Source organism: Petromyzon marinus, chromosome 25, assembly GCF_048934315.1.
Source record: "Petromyzon marinus isolate PM22_M1 ecotype Great Lakes invasive population chromosome 25, UKy_Petmar_22M1.pri1.0, whole genome shotgun sequence".
Classification (NCBI taxonomy): Eukaryota; Metazoa; Chordata; class Hyperoartia; order Petromyzontiformes; family Petromyzontidae; genus Petromyzon; species Petromyzon marinus.
This window is the reverse complement of record NC_133691.1, coordinates 11095083-11113628: the sequence shown is the minus strand read 5'-3', so window position 1 is coordinate 11113628 and position 18546 is coordinate 11095083. Positions and strand designations below refer to the sequence as shown.

Here is an 18546-nt window from a genome sequence, read left to right as displayed (position 1 = left end):
CAGAATGGCAGGCGTTTTGGGCGGGAAGGGCTGCTCCCGGATGAAGGCGGGAAGCGGTGGGATTGGGCAAATTGTCGGCGGGAAAATGTAGATCGTCGGCGGGAGCGCATAGAGCTTGGGTGGGAAGCTGTAGATTTACATCGGGAAGCTGCAGATTTCCGGCGGGAAGCTGCAGATTTTCGGCAGGAAGGTTGAGATTTTCGGCGGGAAGCCCGCCGCCCCGCGGCTCCGTCGCTCTCCCCTCCGCTGTCGACTCCCCGAGGTGTATTTCCTGCAGGATTGATGCTGCAGCGTGCAGGAGCTCGGCGAGGCGAGAGTGAGACTCCCGGAGCGTCCTCCCTGATGGCGGCGATCCGCCGCGCGCCCGGCCAGCGTGTAGCTCCCCCGACAGTTCCTCAGCATCCTCCAGCAGCACAGCCGCCTCAGGAGCCGTCCCCTCCTCGTCCCCCTCGCCCGGGGAGATAGGACGTCCCCTACGCCTGGTTTCCATAGTCTGAGAATTACCTAAGAAGCTGTGTAGTAACAAAATTTGGCCACTCCCGACACCAGTTGTAGTGGGTATAAACACACTCTCAACCAGTCTTAGGAGGCAACACGTTTATTCAACATTATCTCACAAGGGCCATTTCAACCGGATAACTAGGGTGATAACACACCCGACCTAGCTAACCTAACACACGCTATCGCGCACTCAACTTACTCCCCCTGTGGGAGTCGGAGTCTCCATGTGGGGTCTTCTTCAGGCTCCAATGCTCCGTCTTCTCCGCAGCTCAAACTGCCCGATCCTCCCCTCGGGGACCAGCTTTTCCCTGCGGCAGGTACTGTCCGTCCCTCATCTTCACAGGGCGGTTTCCGTACGCACCCCGCCCTGCCAGGGCGGGTACTGTACGAACCCCGCCCTGACAGTACATCGCGGGGTGTACCTTGGCCCGGTGAGTTCCACACCCGGCAGTACACGACTAGGTTGCTACACATTGACTAATACACACACATCGACTCTCACACACACACATCGACTCGCACACACACATGGACTTACACACACACAGCGACTTACACACACACATATCGACTTACAAACACACAGCTACTCAAACACACGTGGACTTACACACACACATACATCGACTCACACACATCGATTTACACACACACAATTATTTTTTATTTTTACTTACACACAGACATTGACTCACACATACACATGGATCTACACACACACACGAAGAAATGGACTTACACACTCACATAGAGCCACGCACACACATCGACCAACACACACACATCGACTGACACACACATCGACTGACACGCACATATTGCTATGATTACAGCAGTACATACTGACTGGTGGTACCTGCTATCACTACAGTAGTACATGCTGATTCTATAGCAGTATATATCGACTCTATACCACAAACTACTAACCTGACAGAGTGCCGTGGTGAGGCCTAGTCTCGTACAGAACCCCCGGCCTCGCCTAGATTGCCCAGCCAGCCGAGGTGGCACCTTGGCAGGCTGGGAGCTGGGCCGCTACCCATCCCCCCACCATCCCCCCTATAATAGTAAGTGCACACATTGGGGTGGGGGGAGGAGAAGAGGACATGACACTTTCATGAATTTACCTCAGCGTTGTGGTTTTTTTTGCATTTTTAACGCGAATTAGAAATCCCCGCCCCTCCACCGATGATGCGTGTGCGTTGCTAGGGGCAACCCCCGGGCAGCTTTAGCGCTGTGTGAGTAAGTAATTAAATAATACTGAATAGCACTAAATTGTTAATGTAACTACTATTTTTAAACGTAAACCCCACGGTTTGTGAGCCAAATCCTTCACAAATGTGCATCCACAGACAGACAGAGAGACGGACAGAGAGACGGACAGACAGCCAAAAAATGACGTTCATAGGTAAGATTACAGTTTGACATTTTTTCCCCCATTAAGGCCAGTGTCCTTGTGAATCTCGGCCTTCATTGTTTGCACACCGCTGCCAACGCAGCAGTATCACCAGATAGCTTGATAACTCTTTTTTCAAACATTGAATATAAAATGTTTTTTAACAATTCGCCTGTAAAAAATAAATTTACTGCATTGTATTGGTCAAAATGTGTCAAACAAAAGCGTGACGTCAACAAACAAATGTGTCAACCCCTTCGGCGACATGACGTCACAGCACGGTGTTCAAGACGCTCATCAATAGAATCAGAATCAATAACACTGTATAGCCTTTAACGGAAAACTATGCAAGAAGCGACGTTTCAGGCAATGGCCCTTCTTCATAGCACAAAGAGAGAGATCATAAGAGTTGGAGACAGCACTTATTTCTACCCTAGCGCCTGATGTGAATTTAACTTTACACATTATATTGAAAGCTTGTTTTTTTACATAAAGCTTTCGTGACTGTAGGAATTCATGTTCTTTGGGTCTTTCGGTAAAGTCCTTAGATTAATGACCCATGGGCTACACCCATTTCAAATCTTTAAAACAGCCTGCTTCAGTAGCTTTTCCCCCTCTTTTTTCACCTGATGACGATTGCTTGTGTTGCGATCGAAACATCGTGATACACTTTATTCTTTTTATTCACTTTATTTTTATTATTTTATTGTTCTATCTACGTGACTTTACCGAAATACCCAAAGAATGCTTGTTTTTGTTTTATTCGGTTATAAACAGTTACCCACATCTGTGAACAAAAAGATCTTCATAGCTCATCGGATTCCTCCAGCGTAAATACATTTTCCGATTCTGAGCTCTCCTGTCTACTCCTGACGTCACCGCACTCCATCCCCCCCCCCCCCTTGCACGACGTCACGTCACACAACCACGCGCGTGACCGCATGTCACCCACGCGACGTCACGTAACCAACGCGTCCGAGGCGGCTACATGACGTAATCTCGCGGGCCGGACGTCACTTTGCGATGGCGGCTGTGGCTCAGCTGAGCGGGCTGCTGCTGCGCGCTTCGTTCAGGTCGGTGGCGGCGAATGCGGCGATTTGGCGGCTGCGTGCCGAGGCGTTTCGGAAACGCTCGTTCAGAGTTGTAATTATTGCCGTCGTTTAGAGAGGGGAAATGTATAAACACGAAGTTATTTACACGCAGATCAAAGTTCGCAAAGGATTTGAGCCAAGTGGGTGAGCTGTAGCCGGGTCGCGTTACACCCAAAAACGCACTGTACGCGTGCACTCTACCGCGCTTAATCCACTGCTGGATGACTGAACGAAGTTCTAACCACACCGTACGGGTCGTGGTGGGGCTGTGGTTGTCTTCGCCATATTTCGCCACCCCGGTCAATATTGTTGACCTTCTTTCGCACCGTACGTAGCCCCAAACCGGTCAACTCATACGGTTTACCCCGTATTATTCTTGTGCAGGGAAATTGAGTTTTTAGGTTCAATACGGGCAACATAAATTAAGTGTCTATTTGTGTTTCTGCCTTGTGATGGGACTTTGTAGGATGAACGATGAGATTTATAAGGGGCACGGGGTGACCAATAATGTCTGGATTAGGTCTGTAATAAGGTAGGGCACTGATAAGGGGTTGACAGGAATGGTGGCCAGCTGTGCTCATCGGAGGTGCAGGGGAAGGAGTTTTGGCTGCTCTGCCCTCCCACGTAGCCCGGCCTTAGCCTACAACAACCTGTTATTTAGTTTAACACGTAGGCTTTCGCGACCAATATTATTCATAATAAAGGTTTTTGGGTTAGATCGCGTTTATTTATAAATGTGTCGTAACCCTCCACCACCCGACACGGCCAATCAGCAAAAAAAAAGTGTCACGTTGACAAAAGACAAATAATTCACTACTTCAGCCCACCGGTGTGTTGAAGAGTTAATCCACATTTACAGTTTGAGTACGACGTTTCGCTGGTAAATACTTCCAGCATCATCGGGCAATTCGCCAGAATGGTAAAGCCCTCGCTTGCTCCCGGTTTTATATAGAGCAGCAGGGTGACGTCATCACTTAACTCATCAGGTGCAGTGATTAGAGGCGGAGGGGGGGGTAATGTAATTATATAATCGATTAGTAATCAGTCATTGGTTATGATTAGTAATGAGTTGTAGATTAGTAATTCTTTAAATCAAAATGTAATGTGTATTATTTAATAATACGCTTCCAGGCCGCACTAAGCCGGTAGCTGTCAGAGCGATTAAAGTTATTCTTGTTCCTCTCAATTTCAATGGATTCTCTAATTAGTCTTTGCCAGTAATAATTAGTTTTACACACCACTGCAACATTGTCAAAATCAATTGAGTGTCCTTGTTGACAAGCATGTTCTGCCACTGCCGACAGTTGTGTTTGAGATAATTTAATATTTCTCTGATGTTCTTTTAGTCTTACGCTGATGTTACGTCCCGTCTGCCCAATGTAAATAACCTGTTATTTGCATGGTGGTGGTGGTAGCCATTATAGATTGCAGCCGTAACTCTCTTAGCTGATTAACCGACACTTCATGGCGGTGACGTCATAACGCGCTTGTGCCAGGCTAGGTGCACCTGCGGTGGTGAAGGCGCCCGGCAGGAGGTTACGGGATAATCCCAGGTGCTGTGGGTTTCGCGCACCAGGGATGACTTGACAAGTGCATTGCCAGCGGTCAGCCGAACTCTGTAACATCACGGAATAGCCTTTGTCAGTACCAAAATATGAGAGTAGGTTTTCCCCGTTTTTCTGGCAACAAAACAGGTGTTTAGATGTTAAAACACCAAACTGAAACCTTTTACTTGGAATCATGTCTACATTAACCACAATACTTGTGGTCAGAATGCATACAAAAAAACATACTCCGGTAGTATGATGCATTGCCTTTGAAACTGATTGGTCCACACCAGAGACAGCTTTCTTTTGAGCCTAGTCTCAAAACGGTGTTAGACCAGAAGACGCAAAAAGACAAAGACCCCCAGTGTAACCTTTAACAGACTGTTGGGGCAAGTGCTGTTGGCGAGTAGCACCTATGAATGCCGGCACGGCACACGAGGGGGTGGGTGGCCAGCACCACGCCCGGCCGCCTTTGTCTCCCCAGTGGCGATGTTTACACACTGCACCGGGAACTCATTTTAGGCTGAGTCGACCCTAAGGTAGGCCCAGGACCGGTTGAGATAATCTTCACTGGTGTTGGCCGTGAGCGGAAATGGAATTCGGGTCGCCGGATTGTTTGCGCAGCACGCTAGCTGCGACACGTTACCTCTTTAACGACCACTAAACCACACAAAGCCCTTACCTTCATCATTATCAGCCATGATCTATCCACTGCTGGATGACGACTCCCCCCAAAATCGCTCAACCCATCTAACAGTCTCGCCACGCGACAGTCCATCTCGTCATCACGAGCCAATTTCATGGCTCCATCTCCCCGTAAGGTGGACGTCTGGTCATGGTGCATTTCCCCTCCTTTGGCTGCCACTCCATTGTGAGGCTTGACCCTCCAACCGGTCTTCGTCTCTCCCAGCGACGTTTCCTGCCCAAGTGAACGTTTCTTCACAGTCTCAAGGGTTCCGCTGGCAAGGCCCCCCCTCCAGATGAGCTTCGCAGCTCTGCTACATGGACACCCACAGCCCAAGGCCGCCGGCAGTGGGTCAGGAGAGATGAGGATGGGGAGGTGGAGGAGGCTGCATCAGTGGTCTCGACACACAGCCCTAACCCTCCCATCCAACGCTCAAACCGCAAATACAAATGAAACATCACGGCGACACACTCCGCTGCTCCTGACACGGTTGTCTGGCTTGACCACCTGAATGTGAAGTTGCAGTTGTTGCTCCGCTTCTACATGCATCTACATGCGGCGCAACAAGGATGCTGCAGTGGTGAGATGTTATCTCCCTCTCCTGGTAGACAGGTGGTCATGGGTTCGATCCCGACCCTGACGCCTGTATATTTGGAGTTTGCACGTTCTCCCCGTGGTCACGTGGATTTTTGTCCAGGTCCTCCGGTTTTTCCCTCGCCATTTATAAACATGCGCTAGAGTATTTGGCTGCTATACATTTCCACGTGACAAGCCACTTCGTTGAGCTATCATTTGTGGCCAGGTCGCTTCTGAATAAGAGCTGTAAAGCTCAGTGGGCCTTCCCTGATAAAAACATGAAAATAGTACATCAGCCATACGAAATAATAAGAGATCGCTAACATCTAAACCACACACGGTAGTCTAGAACCATCACAGGTCAACAAGTCGGTGGATGGGTCCTGGGGTTTAAACTGCTTTCCTGCAGGCGAGTGGACATTTGGCTGTGAAGGCCAAGAAATCCACACCCGTTGACCTTCACCCAGCGTTACCGCAACCTCAGCCAAAGTCACCACCGGAGAGAGAGAGAGGCGGGTGGGGGGTGGTGTAGTTGTTTGCAAGTTGGATGAGTGCACTGCACAGCCATGTATATATAATCTCACTTGGGCATTTTTCTTTTACACATTGCATCAGTTAAGCTTGCCACGCGGCCATCTTGGAGCCCATGATTTAAAGCGGCATTGGTTCAAACACGAGCAAACTCTGGACCGGATTCGACACTCGCTGTCTCGTCGGCGGGAGTCGGGTCTCACGAGAAGACGTGACCTGGACGGGAGATTGAGTAGCAACTTTTTATGGAATCAGCGCCGCCACTTTTAAAGCTCTTGCCACAAATGAACCACAATACATTGCTGATCTTGTTAAGGAGCATATAAATCAACACACGAACTCCGGTTCATCCTCACAGCAGCTGATATTGGCTGGCCATCGAACAGAGACTATCAGCGCAACATTGTGCACTTTCAGATACGCTTCTGTAGCCATTTGGAAACGATTTTCCTTCCGATATTAGGAAGCCACTGGAGCTATGTACTTTTATTATTTTGATTGCAAACTCATTGCTGGAGAACTTATTTTTGTATTTAGTTTGTTGCCCTTTCCCCCACACCTCTGATTGGCACATTTGGCTCCATACGGTGCGAAAGAAGTTCAACATACAGACACACTGCTGCCACTCCAACCCAAAATAGGATTGGCGGCTGGCTACGGCCTGCCTGGTTACTCTCTCGAACCTATTTGGCGGACAGTGACAACGTTACAATAGTTTTCAAACCATCATCATCATCCCACTGCTGTCGACGTTGTCATGATCTTCATTGCGGTGCACATGTACAGACAGCCCCTTTTTTGTCAATAAACTACTGAATGAGGGCCTCCCAATGCCGTGCGGGTCATCAAGGTTATTTGGCCATACTTCACCGTACTGGTCAGTGCAGGTTGGTGAAGTCGGGAGCATAGACATTTGGGGCATAGTCCAGCACAGCACACCATCATAATTCTACTTTTTGATTCAAATTTCCAATCGCACTCGCCATAGTATTGATTTAGTAGAAGGTGTTTATCCGTCGTTTCGCTTTTAACTAAAGAGCCAAAATTGGCACGAGGATGAGCTTCCGGTTCGCATATCACGGTGTAAAGACGACGGCGCCAAAGTCTCCTCTAGAGTCGTTCTTGTTTAAGGGACGAGCTTGGTGATCCAGACTCGCGTTACTTTTAGAGTTCATTTCAGCACCACGAGGAAAACAACAGCAGGTAAATCATTTACCCGCTGCACCGTTACCACTGATCAGTGATGATTGGCAAAGTGGTACAGAGTTCACAGCATAATCGCCAACCATACCGCTCAACGGCGTCGGTGGCATTGTCCCTCCGGAGGATTCAACGTGTAGGTTTTTGCTGCCACTCATGATCCGAGTGTGGTATTTCTTGCTGAGCTTATCTTCTCTCGGGCTTCCGCCACGCACTACTGCGGCCGTCTTCAGAAGTTGTTCGGAGTTCGCACTCTGGAGCGCGGAGCGGTGCGACGTCGCGTCGTCTTGACCACGTGCTCGTCCTCCGCTTCGTCTTCGCCGCCGTGCAGGACAGTGCCGTGGAGAAACATTCCTCGCGCCGGCCTCCGCAGCTCCGCCGTGGCCATGCGTCCCGTAGCGAGTGAGGCCGAGTTTGAGGCGGCGAAGCAGCGGCTGGGACAGCTGACGTCGGACCCAGGAAATGAGGCAAAACTCCAGATCTACGCACTCTTCAAGCAGGTGGTACACGCACCCCCACCAACTACCACACCCCCTCCCATATCACTGCCACCACCACCACAACCCCAATCACTAACACTACTACAACCTTAATCACCACCATCACTACTACAACCTAAATCACCACCACCACAACCCAATCACCACTACCACCATAACCCCAATCACCACCACCACAACTCCAATCACCACCACCCCCCCACCATTACCTCCCCAACCCCAATCACCACCACCACTTCCACCAAAGACAAAGATCCTCCGTATAGCCTTAACATGCTGTCGGAGCAAGTGCTGTTAGCAAATAGCACCTATGAAGGCCGGCATGGCACATGAGGAGGTGAGTAACCAGCACCACGCCCGACCGCCTTTGGCTCCCCAGTGGCAATGTTTTTACACACCGCACCGGGTACTCATTTGAGGCCGAGTAGACCTAGGGAGTCCCAGGACCGGTCCGGGAAATCGTCACTGGTGTTAGCCGTGAGCGGGAATCGAAGTCGGGTCGCTGGGTTCGCAGCGCAGCGCGCTAACCGCTACACAACCACCACCACCCCAACCCCAATCACCACCACCACACACCGAGGTATACAGCGGCCGGCCAGAGGGGAAACACCCCTGTACGGAAAGTAAGAGGTGTACAGAGAAGATGGTTTCTAGAGACGTGGGGAGGAGGAGAGGTCGACTGTGACATGAGCAATATGGAAAGAGAGAGAGAGGGACATGAGTACATGTGCAGCAGTCCCGTGGGAGGAGGCTGGAGGGGGGGCAAACCCCCCCCCCTACCGAAGGCTCAGCCCCACCCCCCTTTCATATTTTTTTAAAGCACCGTACTTACGTGCGCGTGTGTGTATCTTGCTGTACCTGGTGCGGTGTGTAAACGTCGCCACTGGGGAGATAAAGGCGGTTGGGCGAGGTGCTGGCCACCCATCTCCTCGTGTGCCGTGCCGGCCTTCATAGGTGCTCGCTAACAGCACTTGCTCCAACAGTCTGTTGAGGCTATACGGGTACTTTGTCTTTGTTTCCCTGCTGTAAGGCGGCGTTTTGACGGAAGCGGTCTGTCGTGTGTCCGCCGGCCTCCCCGTAAGCTGCTATCTGCAGCGCCGCTTGCTGACAGAAATCGTTATCAGGACGTTTTCCCCCTGCTGGGCCGGGATGGAATTTCCATGGCGTGGGAGGCAGCCTGAGCCAGCCGCCAAATGTTATTTTTGGGGGGGGGGGGGGCGAGGTGTAGAAGCGGCGTCGGTGGCGATTTCTATTTTGAGCCGTCGGTTTGGCGCTGTGGTTGAGCATTGGCAGTGGGTCTTGATGTGCCCTGCTGTGTCCGTTCAGTCCACGCAGGGGTCTTGCAACACCCCCAAGCCCGGAATGCTGGACTTTGTCAACAAAATGAAGTGGGAGGCGTGGAAGAACCTGGGACCTCTGAGCAAGGTAACCGCCGCGTGTCAGTTCCGGGAGTCTACGGGCTGATGACGTGGCCCAGGAGGTTCGCCGGTTCAAATGCCAGCAGGCCACCCTGGTCATTACCGCTATTGTGTTAACCGTAAAGATACGCACTTGTCTGCTTCGAGGTGGACGTAAAAGATCACCTGGTGTCATTTGTTCAGTGGCCCATTGTGTGCTGGCATCACGGTCCAAATTTGCCAATTCGAAAAATACCCGAAAATTACTCAATTGCCCCCTACTTGCAGGCCAGGTGCCGCCCAGAGATAGCTTCCACTGAGGGTGCCCTATCAAAATCTTCGAGATGATGCAAGTTTTGAGGGCAGCTATTTCAAACATCAAATCATTATTATCCCAACATTTAGAGCGCATGTGCTCATGTTATCTTTACATTCTAAGGCCATCTTCACCAGGTTGACCTTGTAATTGAGTTCTTATATGGTAAACAAACTCTCAGATTTTGACAGCTTTGTAGTGGACATGTTCGCGGCATGGCAATCAAATGGATATATTTTCGTGTTATTCTCAGAGCTGGATTGAGCCAATTTTAAGTGTAAATGGAATTTAACGCGACGTATTTTTTTTGCGCGTGGATAATTCGTAAACGGGCTGAGACCATCGGCTCGCTACATTTGAGGAGACCCAGCTACGTCGAGGAGGGCTGAATCCTTCACTCTAACCCAAGATCTCAGCCGTTGCCCACTCACCATCTCTGACCTGGCCATTATGAACCCCCTTAGCCCACCCGGACCACCTCTCACTTTAACTTTCTTAGTGGGGGGTACAGCGAGTCGCACATGGCAACCTCAATGCCAGGTCAAGGTCCAGAGATCATCACGGCCAGCGCTCCCGCATCTCTCCAGTTGTTGCAATACGGATTGAGGTGTCTCAACCCGATTTGGTCTCCAACGATTGACCCCATGAGCCACCCAACCACCTCTGTATGTATGTTGAGATCCTGGGTTAGACGGCGCCATGGTGGTGAGATGTTAACTACCTCGCCTGGTATACAGGAGGTCGTGGGTTTGATGCAGAACCCTGACGCCTGTATATTTGCAGTTTGCGTGGCTGCAATAAATTTCCACACGATAATCCACTTCGTTGAGTTATTATTCATGGCTAGGTCGCTTCTAAAAAAAGAAGCTAACAGCTCAGTGGGCCTTACCTGGTCATATAAAAAATAGTTTAGTTTACAGATTGAGGTCTCAACCCGGTTTGATCCCCAGCGACTGACCGCATGAGCCGTCTCTCTAATCACGATTGCTCGTGATGACACTTCCACCACCCCCCCGCCGTTGAACCCCGGCAGGAGGAGGCTCGGCTGAAGTACGTGCAGCTCATCGACTCGCTGGTGGCGGCCGAGACTCCTGCTGCTCCGTCGACGGAGGCCGGCGCCACAGCTTACCAGACCCTGCAGCTGAAGCGTGAGAACAACATGACGGTGATCACGCTGAACCGGCCCGACAAGAAGAACGCCATCAACATCACGGTGACGCCCACAAACTCAGCCCTAAACTAAACAATGTTTCTATTTTACCAGATAAGGCCCACTGAGCTATATTCTCTTTTTCAGAAGCGACCTGACCACAAATTACAGCTTAAATTAGTGGCATATCGTGTGGAAATTTACAGCAGCCAAATACTATATACGCACGTTGATTCTAAATGTGGAGGGATACAACCGGAGAGCCAGGATTAAAATCCACGCCACCACGGGGAGAGAGAACACGCAAACTCCAAATATACAGCAAGCGTCAGGTTTGGGATCGAACCCATGACCTCCTGCATACTAGGCGAGGTAGTTAACATCGCAACCGCGGCGCTTTGCTGCCACTGCTATCTCCCGGCTGACTCGCCGTTAAAAGAATGGCCCTTGTAGCTCACTGGGAACTCCTGCCGCCATCTGACTTGAGACGTGCATACCATCGTCACGGAGGATGTGCGGTTTGCAAGTGCCGACGCGTGAGAGGTGCGATGTGTTGCGATGGTCGTTGAGTACCCGTGTCACCTCCCAGATGTACGAAGAGATCATGAAGGCGTTGGAGGAGGCTGGGAAAGACGAGTCCGCGTTTGCCGTTATCACAGGCGAGATTCCCCATACGCCATCGCATCTACATATATATGCTTGTTCCAATGTTGTACATGATCATTAGTTTGCAGTCCTTTTGCCAATCCACTGCTGGATGAAAACCTCCACACAGCAATGAGGTCACGGGGTTTATTTGACCGTACTTCACGCTGGTCAGTGTTGCTTCGTTAAGGATTGGGGAGGGGTTGGATAGCCGTGGCTGGGAGTTGCTCTCGGGTTACCAGACTCATAGCACCGTGAATGAAACACTGTAGCCGTGTGTGCACCTGCACCAGTGTGTATGTGTGAGCACCGGCGAGAGTGTGAGCGAGCACGCACGTTTGTGTGTTCACCGGCACACATGCACCTCTTGCCCCAGGCGCCGGCGATTACTTCTGCAGCGGCAACGACCTCAGCAACTTCACCAACATCCCGCCCAGCGGCATCAAGCAGATGGCGCTCGACGCCGCCGACCTGCTGCGGTGAGCCGGTGGGAGTGGGTGAGGCGGTGGCAGTGGTGGTGTTGTTGGGTGCTGATGGTGATTGATAAATGCCAGTGGTGATGGGCAATGGTGGTCAGTAGTGGTGGTGGCGATGACTGGCGGTGATGGCCGATGAGTGGCGGTGGTCGTGATTGGTGGCGGGTGACGAGTAGTGATGATGATTAGAGGCCGACCAAAACTGAATTTCTGGTTTCAGTTTCGGCCGAAACCATAAATCAAAGCCGAAACCGAAAGTTTAAATTCACTTTCGGCCGAGACCGAAAGGTATATAACCGAAGTTACCGAACACAAGATTTATGAAATATGTCATGATGTAATGCTACTTTAATTAAAAAGAAATCTAGAACTAATCATTCAGAGCCTGCAATAAGAGTCGCTAAATATCAAATCTTTAAGTGTTACTTAGTAATTATATCCAAACAAACGAATGTTGTAGTTAAGAAACAACAGTTTTTCCGCATTCAGCCAGACAGGCTGCCGTCTCTTGACCGGTCGTATATACATTAGCAGATCATGGTTGCGGCTGTGACCTCGCTCCCAAGCTGCTGCTGCTGTTGCTGACGTGTGTGTGTGTATGTGTTTGTGTGTACGTGTGTGTGTATGTGTGTACGTGTGTGTGTACGTGTGTGAGTTTGCAGCCTATCGCATAGGATTGCCTAGCGCCGACTGACCGACCGATAGGCAGAGTGATAGATCTTCGGTTAACGAATGACGACCGAAAGTCAATATCAGTTTCGGCCGAAACTCAAACCAGACCGAAAGTAAAAAATTGACTTTCAGCCGAAACTGAAAGTATGCCAAAAGAGGCCATTTGCCAACTTTCGGCACCGAATCCGAATTTCGGTCGGCCTCTAATGATGATGGTCGGTGCTGTTGATGCACTGTAGTGGTGGCAGTTGGCGGTGGTAAAGGGCAGCAGTGAGGATAGACGCTGGTGAATGGCGATGATGATGGGTGATGGATGATGGTGACGGGGGGGGGGATGACGAGCGACGTACGACGGTGATGGGGCAGTTAATTGGCGTTGGTAACGATGGCTGTTCCCCTCTGCGCGAGCAGTAGGTTTGTGTCGTCCTTCATCGAATTCCCCAAGCCGCTGGTGGCGGTGGTGAACGGCCCGGCGGTCGGCGTGTCGGTGACGCTGCTCGGCCTCTACGACGCCGTCTACGCTACCAGCAGGGTCGGCCACCCACCCACATGCATGTCTACATCACAAGGGATCCCCCGGAGATAGCCCCCTCTAACAGACTGTTGGGGCAAGCGCTGTTGTAGCAGGCATTATTGAAGGTCGGCTCGGCACACACACGTGTGCGTGAATAGCCAACGCCACGGCCGCCCTGGCCGCCTTTGTCTCCCCGTTGCTGATGTTTTTACACACAGCACCGGGTACTCGTTTAAGTCTATGGGTCGACCTAGCGGGTGGCCCAGGACCAGTTCAGATATTCGCCACTGATATTGCTCGTGAGCGGGAACTGAACTCGGGTCGCCAGGTTTGCAAGGCATTGCACTAACCGCTGCGCCACCGTTCTCCTGTACAAATACATGCAAAGACAAAGATCCCCCGTGTAGCCTTAACAGACTGTTGAGGCAGGTGCTGTTAGCGAGCACCAAAGAAGATTGGCACGGCTCACAAGGGGGTGGGTGGCCAGCACCACGCCCGGCCGCCTGTCTCCCCAGTGGCGATGTTTACACACCGCACCAGTTACTAATTTGAGGCCGAGTCGACCTAGGGGAGGCCTAGGACCGATTCAGATCATTTTCACTAGTGTTTGCCGTGAGCAGGAATCAAACTTGGGTCGCTAGGTTCGTGGTGCAGTGCGCTAACCGCTACACTACCACTCCCCACAGAAAGACGTGCTCACACAGACACACGCACACATACACCTTGTTTTTTGTGTCAGTACTGTTTTGATCTGTAAGTCTTTTTTTCTGTCTCGTCTGTATTTTCCATATTATTTGGCCTATCTCGATTGTACTCCTGATTATTTTGACCATTAGCCTCAAGGGAACGTTTGCGTACGATTTGCATGCACGATGAATGGAGGCGCCACTGGTGGTGAGATGTTATCTCCATTGCCTGGTATGCAGGAGGTCGTGGGTTCGATCCACACTATAAGCCACTACTTTGTTACGCTAATATTTGTGATACCCAGGTGGCTTCTGAAAAAAGAGCTACATAGTTCAGTGGGCCTTACCTGGTAAAATAAAAATTGTTTAATAGCTTTAAATTTTGATTTAAAGCTTTCGTGACTGCAGTAATTCATATTCTTAGTTCTTTCGGTAAAGTCACGTTGAAGGGAAACAACAAAATAATAAAATATATATAGGGAAACAACAAAATAATTAAATATATAAGCAATATATAAATATATATTTTGTTATTTTGTTGTTTCCCTTCAACGTGACTTTACCGAAAGAACTAAGAATATGTTTAATAGCTCTTTAGTATCTCGGTGCGTGCTCATGGTGTTCGCGCTGTCTCCCTTCAAGGCGACGTTCCACACACCGTTCAGCCAGCTGGGTCAGAGCCCCGAAGGCTGCTCCTCCTACATCTTCCCCAAGCTCATGGGCGCCGCCAAGGTGAGCTCCGCCATGCCGTGCCCTGGCGTCCTGGCGCTCGCTGCCCGTACCGACGCCACTTGGCCCCCTGCCGCCAGAGAATTGGCACACCACCGGGATCGCCAATATCACGCGAGTGCGCAAGCCGCCAGCCAGCTCCTCCTACCCAACAGCACCACCTGGACCACCCACATACGTCCCTAGGGTATAGGTCAAATGGTAATTGCATGTGAGGTTATCAAGAAGAATAGAGAGCTCGGCATCAAATTGTGATTTGGACAAAAGGGGTAACCAAAGGATGCTTGAAGCGATGGGATTCCAAGTGTTTTTGGGCATTAGCAGAGAAACATGCCCAATGTGTCTCCACTGAGTCTGTGGGTCTCTGGGCGCGTTTACTGGTCTCTGTGTGAGTCTACTTGAGCCGACAGAATTCCAGGTGTTTCGGACATTGACAGAGTAACAACGCATATAAACAACACACACCCACACGTTAAATTTGCGTGCGTGCGACGTGCGCACATTCTCCTGCTCGTCCCCCTCTGTCCGTCCGTCTCACGCGCACCCTGTCCTCACGATCTCCCAGGCCACCGAGATGCTTCTCTTCAACAAGAGGCTGACGTCCCAGCAGGCGTGCGACCTGGGCCTTGTCACCGAAGTCTACCCTGACAACAGCTTCCAGCGGGAGGTGTGGGCTCGCTTGGAAACGTTGGCCAAGCTGCCCAAGAAGGTGCGTGGTTCCATCGTTGTTCCGTCGTTTCTATTGTTTTGTGCAAATTGCTCAGTTGGGCACGGTGGGGGGGGGGGGGGGCAGCGGTTAACGCTCATGCCTCGCAGCAAGAAGGACCTGGGTTCGACCCCCGACTCGGGGTGCCTTTTCTGTGTGTTCTGCATGGGTTTCCTCCGAGTTCTCAGATTTCCTTTAATGGCAAAAAAAAACACACGGTAAGGTGTACGATTGAACTGTTTTTTACTGTAATGGGAATTGGCCCAAAAGCATCCCAGTGCTGAACAAGAATGACCTGAGAATTGGCTCGCTTGAGATCGCACGTAGCAAACATGGCCGCCCACTGCTGCAAAAACTTGCCAGGACCCTCCTGAAAGAAAGTCTGGAGACTCGGCGAATCTTTCCTGGTGCTAGAATCAAAAGCAGCGACAGAAAATGTTGAAGGCTGGCAGTAAACACAGCAACATCTTTAATGGCACTGTTGCTTATTGATCTCCCCACAAAATATTCTGTCCATCTATTCGTCCTTCTGAGAACACTTAACTGTGTGGTGGTGGCTGTGCACTTCGTGGCTGCCAGTAACCCAGCACTGTGAAGGCAGCGAGGGCTAGTGGGTTGCCGAAGAGATGTTGTGAATCTCCCTTCCCCGTTGGTGTCGAGGTGGAGTCATACTTGGCTCGCCAGGAGATGACAGCACAGCAAATGTGCACGCCACCTGTTTCATCTGTACGGGATAGTGTTGCCTCCTTGCACGTGTGGGTATTTTCCTGGTGCTCTGATTTCTTCCCACGTGTGTAACCATCCGGTAGTGAGATGAACAAAGGGCTGCACCACGGTGGCGAGGTGTTAACTACCTCATCTGGTATACAGGAGGTTGTGGGTTCAATCCTGACCATAACGCCTGCTGTATATTTGGAGTTTGCATGTTCTCCCTGTGGTTGTGTAGATTTTCTCCGGGTCCTCCGGTTTTTCCCTCCACATTTCGAATCAACATGCATGAAAGTATTTGGCTGGTACAGTAAAAATTGTTACAAATTTTTGTCGTTTGGATTATTTTTTTAATTACTCCGCACGAGCGATGCTCCAACTGTGCGAAGCGCGACGGCGGCCATTTGCGCCGCTCCACGTAACGAGGTCGCGTCGCAGGGCACGTGCGTGCGTTGAACTTCTTTCGCACCGTACGTAGCCAACCGTGCTATTCGGAGGTGCCGGGGGGGGAGTTAAGAACAGGCAAACTAACGATGTGTCGTCGTGTGTGCACGCGCAGTCCCTGGCGTACTCCAAGCAGCTGTCACGCGACGCGGAGCGGGAGGCTCTGCATGCGGCCAACTTGCGCGAGTGCCAGCGGCTCATCGAGCGCTGGCAGTCCGAAGACTGCATGGCCGCCATCGCAGGCTTCTTCCAGAGCAAGGCCAAGCTGTAGCCCGCTGCCAGGGGCGGGGGGTGGGGTGAGGCGGCCGCTGTGTGCGGTGCCGTGTGGCGCCACGTCTCACCGTCGCGCTAGTGGTGGTGGTGGTGGGTGTGCGGTTTAGTGGTTAGGCGTCGTGGTCATTTCGTGTTGCAGCGCCGTGAGATTGCGTGTGAGCGTACCGCTTTGGAATGTGCTCGGAGTTTCATCCGTGAGCGACGAATTAGCGCCGAATAGGACTGATTGTAGTGGCGCGCGTTTACCAAGATTCCGTATCGTAAACGTCCAATCAGCAGCTGCTGCTGCACAGTCAGGATTTGGTGAAAGAGCATTGGCCTGTGATGATGCACACATACACGTGCGTACACAGACACGCGGACGCAGACACACCCAGGCACATGCACACGTGTACGCAGACACACAAGCACACACACAGATATAGAGTACTCACCACACATGCACACACATCAAAAATGCCTCCAATATAGCCTAAACAGATTGTTGGGGAAAGTATTGTTAGCAAAGCACCTGTGCAGACCAAGCCAGCACACAAAGGGGTGGGTGGTGAGCAACACGCCCGGCCAGTCGGCCGGACGTTTTTGTCTACCCATTGCTGATGTTTACTCACCATACCAGGTACTCAATTTAAGGCCGAGTCGACCTCAGGGGATGCCCAGGACCAGGTTAAGATATTCATCACCGATGTTAGCCGTGAGCGAGAATCGTATTCGAATCGCTAGTTTCATTGAACGGTGCCTGCTAACCACAACACCGCTGCCCACATACGCACGCAGCACATATACATATGCGCCTACACATACAAATCCACAAACACAAGATGCTGTTGGTGAGCAACAATTGCAATGCAATATAATTTTTATTTATCTTACAAATGCAACTGCGTGTCTAGGCTCGACAGAACAGTGGGACATGGGCACGCTGTTAAGGCTGGAGCGCCGCAACGAGGGGGTGGGGTGGTCAGGACCATGCCCACACATAGTAGATACTCATGTTAGGCCGAGTCAAACTGGGGGAGGGCCAGAATCGGTTCAGGTATCATTTCCCACTGATGCTCGCCGGTGCCGGGAATCTATACTCGGGCGATTAGGTGATTTGTAGTGGCCTGCGCTAAACACTGCTGCGTGATGCAGTGCACTAGCAGCACGTGCTGCTCGGCCGAGAGGATCGTGTCAGTGGTGGCGGGACCTCTGCTTGTGTTATTGTAGACATTGAAAAGGACCACCTTTGCTCGCGCCAGTGTTGAGTGAGGGATTTCATCGGTGAGCGTGTAGGGGGAGAGAGAGAGCGCGAGCGAGTCGGTGAGTGAGTCTGCGAATGAGCAGGTGTGCGGATTGGGTGAGCGAGTCAGTGAGTGAGTTGTGATGCTGAGAGCGAGCAAGTGAGAGAGAGCGCACATCTATTGCACCGCTCTGTTCGGTTTGAGATCGAATTCGTCCTGGGTCCACTAATGGTGCATTCATTTCAGGGTCATGGCGTCCAAATCGCCGTGGGGGAAACGTCCAGAGTCCATTTACTCTACTTTCCAACGCCGCGTGAAATCGATTTGCGTAACTTATTTTAATTAATGTTTGCAAATAAATACAATTTCCTTGGTCCGTTGTGTCGCCGTGAGTGTCTTTGTAACGACGAGGGGCACCTAGCCTGGCACAAGCACCGTTGGTGACATCACCGCCACTTTGGGTGGTGAACGGCAGTTGTGACCGCAAGAGTTGTTCAACGGGAGCACAGTGGCCTTATCGGAGGACAAATGACAAAGTCGACACGGTCATTAACACTTCAGAAACCTAGAAGTGTATGGACTT

General features: G+C 51.1%; 1 protein-coding gene across 3 annotated transcripts in view; it reads left to right on the top strand.

Moving 5' to 3' along the window:
• ECI2 (enoyl-CoA delta isomerase 2) overlaps positions 1 to 18337 on the top strand; it is a 35035-nt gene extending 16698 nt beyond the window's left edge. For 2 of the 3 annotated variants that reach the window (XM_076069725.1, XM_076069724.1), the window contains exons 2-10: positions 7856 to 8024; positions 9351 to 9449; positions 10771 to 10950; positions 11477 to 11546; positions 11909 to 12011; positions 13092 to 13212; positions 14523 to 14612; positions 15175 to 15318; positions 16583 to 18337. In XM_076069725.1, the coding sequence (XP_075925840.1) occupies positions 7911 to 8024; positions 9351 to 9449; positions 10771 to 10950; positions 11477 to 11546; positions 11909 to 12011; positions 13092 to 13212; positions 14523 to 14612; positions 15175 to 15318; positions 16583 to 16738 (1077 nt within the window). In that variant the 5' untranslated portion in view covers positions 7856 to 7910 and the 3' untranslated portion in view covers positions 16739 to 18337. Of the gene's footprint in view, positions 1 to 2859; positions 2968 to 7855; positions 8025 to 9350; positions 9450 to 10770; positions 10951 to 11476; positions 11547 to 11908; positions 12012 to 13091; positions 13213 to 14522; positions 14613 to 15174; positions 15319 to 16582 lie in introns of those variants that run through there. The other variant, XM_032960397.2, reaches the window with a different exon arrangement.
• The last annotated feature ends 209 nt before the right edge of the window (positions 18338 to 18546 follow it).